This window comes from Argentina silus, assembly GCF_951799395.1.
Source record: "Argentina silus genome assembly, chromosome: 21".
Taxonomy (NCBI): Eukaryota; Metazoa; Chordata; class Actinopteri; order Argentiniformes; family Argentinidae; genus Argentina; species Argentina silus.
In genome coordinates this window covers 454778-459777 of record NC_139675.1, presented here as the reverse complement: position 1 = coordinate 459777, position 5000 = coordinate 454778, and the positions used below count along the sequence as shown (strand labels likewise).

The 5000-nt window shown below is 55.8% G+C and overlaps 1 protein-coding gene across 1 annotated transcript in view; it reads right to left on the bottom strand.

The window, feature by feature from the left end:
* The window catches only part of acsl1a (acyl-CoA synthetase long chain family member 1a), a 26003-nt gene that overhangs the window by 5129 nt on the left and 15874 nt on the right, over nt 1-5000 (bottom strand). The window contains exons 6-11 of the mRNA XM_083692969.1: nt 4862-4961; nt 4538-4713; nt 2427-2459; nt 2236-2287; nt 2042-2115; nt 1385-1462 (exon numbers count right to left, since the gene is read on the bottom strand). Of these exons, the coding sequence (XP_083549095.1) occupies nt 1385-1462; nt 2042-2115; nt 2236-2287; nt 2427-2459; nt 4538-4713; nt 4862-4961 (513 nt within the window). The remainder of the gene's footprint in view (nt 1-1384; nt 1463-2041; nt 2116-2235; nt 2288-2426; nt 2460-4537; nt 4714-4861; nt 4962-5000) is intronic.

Sequence of the window (5000 nt, the reverse complement as noted above, 5' to 3'; positions counted from 1 at the left end):
GAGGAGGACGGTTAGACCCTGACCCTGACCCTAACCCTGACCCTGGGGAGGAGGAGGACGGTTAGACCCTGACCCTGACCCCGACCCTAACCCTGACCCTGGGGAGGAGGAGGAGGGTTAGACCCTGACCCTGAGAAGGAGGAGGAGGTTTAGACCCTGACCCTGGGGAGGAGGAGGACGGTTAGACCCTGACCCTGACCCCGACCCTGACCCCGACCCTGGGGAGGAGGAGGAGGTTTAGACCCTGACCCCGACCCTGACCCTGGGGAGGAGGAGGAGGGTTAGACCCTTACCCTGACCCTGGGGAGGAGGAGGACGGTTAGACCCTGACCCTGGGGAGGAGGAGGACGGTTAGACCCTGACCCTGACCCTGGGGAGGAGGAGGACGGTTAGACCCTGACCCTGACCCTAACCCTGACCCTGACCCCGACCCTGGGGAGGAGGAGGAGGGTTAGACCCTGACCCTGACCCTGGGGAGGAGGAGGACGGTTAGACCCTGACCCTGACCCTGGGGAGGAGGAGGACGGTTAGACCCTGACCCTGACCCTGGGGAGGAGGAGGACGGTTAGACCCTGACCCTGGGGAGGAGGAGGACGGTTAGACCCTGACCCTAACCCTGACCCTGGGGAGGAGGAGGACGGTTAGACCCTGACCCTGACCCTAACCCTGACCCTGGGGAGGAGGAGGACGGTTAGACCCTGACCCTGACCCTGACCTTGGGGAGGAGGAGGGTTAGACCCTGACCCCGACCCTAACCCTGACCCTGGGGAGGAGGAGGAGGGTTAGACCCTGACCCTGAGAAGGAGGAGGAGGTTTAGACCCTGACCCTGGGGAGGAGGAGGACGGTTAGACCCTGACCCTGACCCCGACCCTGACCCCGACCCTGGGGAGGAGGAGGAGGTTTAGACCCTGACCCCGACCCTGACCCTGGGGAGGAGGAGGAGGGTTAGACCCTTACCCTGACCCTGGGGAGGAGGAGGACGGTTAGACCCTGACCCTGGGGAGGAGGAGGACGGTTAGACCCTGACCCTGACCCTGGGGAGGAGGAGGACGGTTAGACCCTGACCCTGACCCTAACCCTGACCCTGACCCCGACCCTGGGGAGGAGGAGGAGGGTTAGACCCTGACCCCGACCCCGACCCCGACCCTGGGGAGGAGGAGGAGGGTTAGACCCTAACCCTGACCCTGAACCCGACCCTGACACCGAACCTGGGGAGGAGGAGGAGGGTTAGACCCTGACCCCGACCCCTAACCTAGTCATAACCTTACCCTGACCCTAAACTTAACCCCAAACCGTAACCTAGTCTAACTCCTGATCCCTGACGTATTAACCGAGTCACCTGACACAACTGTGTGTGTGTGTGTGTGTGTGTGTGGTACGTACCTCTACGACTCTCTCAAACATGTGAGCTAGAGGAAGGAAGGACATGTGGATGTCATGGAGGTTCAGCATGCAGTGGACCTGAGGAAGACACACACACACACACACACAGACAGACGGACAGACAGACACACACAGACACACGCATGCACACACACACACACACACACACGTCAGACATGGTCATACCTCCATCACCCTCTCAAACATGTGGGCCAGAGGCAGGAAGGAGATGAGGATGTCTGTAGGGCTGGGATACAGGATGTCCTGGGGGCGGGGGGTGGGGTGGGGGCGGGGGTGGGATGGGGGTGGAGGAGGGGGATGAGGAAATCGAGGAAATCGAGTGAAAGCAAAGAGAGAACAAGAGAAAATAAACAGCAGGAAAGACTTTAGAAGAGAGGGAGGGAGGGAAAGACACTTTCCACAGAGAGGGATGGAATGCTGTCGTGTGTGTGTGTGTGTGGGGGGGGGGGGGGGGTGTGTGTGGTTGCAATCACCAAACACCTTCTAGACTTCAGACAGTTTTCGGGGAACAAATACGAAGAGATGTTTATGCTAATATAATCAATGCTAGCAGTGTATGTCTGTGTCTGTGCCCACGTGTGGTTGTGTGTGTATGGTTATGTGTGTGTGTGTGTGTGTGTGTGTGTGTGTGTGTACCTCTGTGATCCTGATGAAAGCAGCACAGTTTGAGATGACGTTCCCGTGCGTCAGCATGCCTCCCTTTGGGTTTCCTAGACAACCACAGGTACAGTCACATGGCTGAATGAGCCAATGGAACGCAGGGATGATTCGGCAGCCATGACAGCATGAAGGGCAGGAGTTAACATCTAGTATAACGTACACACACACACCTGTGGTTCCGCTGGTGAAGCAGATGAGAGCCAGGTCTTCTGGTGTTGGAGGCTGCAGAGAGAGAGAGTTGTTCAGTAGGAGAGATGGTCTATAAACAGGTGGGTCAGGGTTCTGCTTTCACCTGTCAACTCATGTTACATGTGGGACTGGTTCAAGAAAAGGAGGGGAGGAGGGAGGATGAGGGACTCACCAATGGTTTCTGGTGGTGGGCCTTTCCCAGATCCTGAGGAGAGAAATCAAACATCATCAACAACAACATTCACTTGAATCCTTCAATAGAGCCAAAGTATCAGGAATAGTCCCAACATGAAACCAATAACCCCTAACCGGCCCAGTCCCAACATAAAACCGGCCCAGTCCCAACATGAAACCCCTAGCCGGCCCAGTCCCAACATGAAACCGCTAACCCCTAGTCGGCCCAGTCCCAACATTAAACTGCTAACCGGCCTACTTCCAACATAAAACCCCTAGCCGGCCCAGTCCCAACATGAAACCCCTAGCCGGTCCAGTCCCAACATGAAACCGCTAACCGGCCCAGTCCCAACATGAAACCAATAACCCCTAGCCGGCCCAGTCCCAACATGAAACCACTAACCCCTAACCGGCCCAGACCCACCATGAAACCGGCCCAGTCCCAACATGAAACCGGCCCAGTCCCAACATGAAACCAATAACCGGCCCAGTCCCAACATGAAACCAATAACCCCTAGCCGGCCCAGTCCCAACATGAAAAAAATAACCCCTAACCAGCCCAGTCCCAACATGAAACCCCTAACCGGCCCAGTCCCAACATGAAACCGGCCCAGTCCCAACATGAAACCAATAACCAGCCCAGTCCCAACATGAAACCAATAACCCCTAGCCGGCCCAGTCCCAACATGAAAAAAATAACCCCTAACCGGCCCAGTCCCAACATGAAACCCCTAACCGGCCCAGTCCCAACATTAAACCGCTAATCGTCCCAACATGAAAAAAATAACCCCTAGCCGGCCCAGTCCCAACATGAAACCCCTAGCCAGCCCAGTCCCAACATGAAACCCCTAGCCCTAACCGGCCCAGACCCACCATGAAAAAAATAACCCCTAACCGGCCCAGTCCCAACATGAAACCGCTAACCAGCCCAGTCCCAACATGAAACCAATAACCCCTAGCCGGCCCAGTCCCAACATAAAACCAATAATCGCTAACCGGGTCCAGTCCCAACATGAAACCAATAACCCCAGCCCAGTCCCAACATGAAACCCCTAACCGGCCCAGTCCCAACATGAAACCGCTAACCCCTAGTCGGCCTAGTCCCAACATGAAACCAATAACTGGCCCAGTCCCACCATGAAACCGGCCCAGTCCCAACATGAAACCGGCCCAGTCCCAACATGAAACCAATAACCGGCCCAGTCCCAACATGAAACCAATAACCCCTAGCCGGCCCAGTCCCAACATGAAAAAAATAACCCCTAACCAGCCCAGTCCCAACATGAAACCGGCCCAGTCCCAACATGAAACCAATAACCAGCCCAGTCCCAACATGAAACCAATAACCCCTAGCCGGCCCAGTCCCAACATGAAAAAAATAACCCCTAACCGGCCCAGTCCCAACATGAAACCCCTAACCGGCCCAGTCCCAACATTAAACCGCTAATCGTCCCAACATGAAAAAAATAACCCCTAGCCGGCCCAGTCCCAACATGAAACCCCTAGCCAGCCCAGTCCCAACATGAAACCCCTAACCGGCCCAGTCCCAACATGAAACCCCTAGCCCTAACCGGCCCAGACCCACCATGAAAAAAATAACCCCTAACCGGCCCAGTCCCAACATGAAACCGCTAACCAGCCCAGTCCCAACATGAAACCAATAACCCCTAGCCGGCCCAGTCCCAACATAAAACCAATAATCGCTAACCGGGTCCAGTCCCAACATGAAACCAATAACCCCAGCCCAGTCCCAACATGAAACCCCTAACCGGCCCAGTCCCAACATTAAACCGCTAACCGTCCCAACATGAAACCAATAGCCCCTAACCGGCCCAGTCCCAACATGAAACCGCTAACCCCTAGTCGGCCTAGTCCCAACATGAAACCAATAACTGGCCCAGTCCCACCATGAAAAAAATAACCCCTAACCGGCCCAGTCCCAACATTAAACCGCTAACCGGCCCAGTCCCAACATGAAACCAATAACCCCTAGCCGGCCCAGTCCCAACATTAAACCGCTAACCGTCCCAACATGAAACCAATAACCACTAGCCGGCCCAGTCCCAACATGAAACCTAGTCCAGTCCTAAGGGCGTGGCCTGTGTGTACCTGGAGTTCCGCCAGACTGATTATGTCGACGCCCAGTTTCTGGCCCCGCGACACCAGCTCGGAGTCAAACGTTTCCATGACGACGATGGTCTTCACCGTGTGGCCCTGCCCACTCACGCAGTCCAGGATAAGCACAGCCTTCTCCGCCACGTCACAGATCACCGTGGAGATGGAGGCTGGAGCCATGGCAACAGGTTACCATTACGGTAACAGTTCATTATATGCACGCACACACACAATAAGGGTCAGGGGATAGGGTTAGAGGTTAGGGGGTAGGGGTCAGAGAGTAGGGTCAGAAGGTAGGGGTCAGGTAAACTGGGGTACCTTTGTCGATGATGTAAGCGATGGCCTGGGTGCCCAGCGTGTCGTACAGAGGAACAACAACCAGGGAGTAGGTGTAGCACGCCAACTCTGAGATGGTCCACTAAGGAGAGAACTACATTACCCATCAGTAATGTGAAGT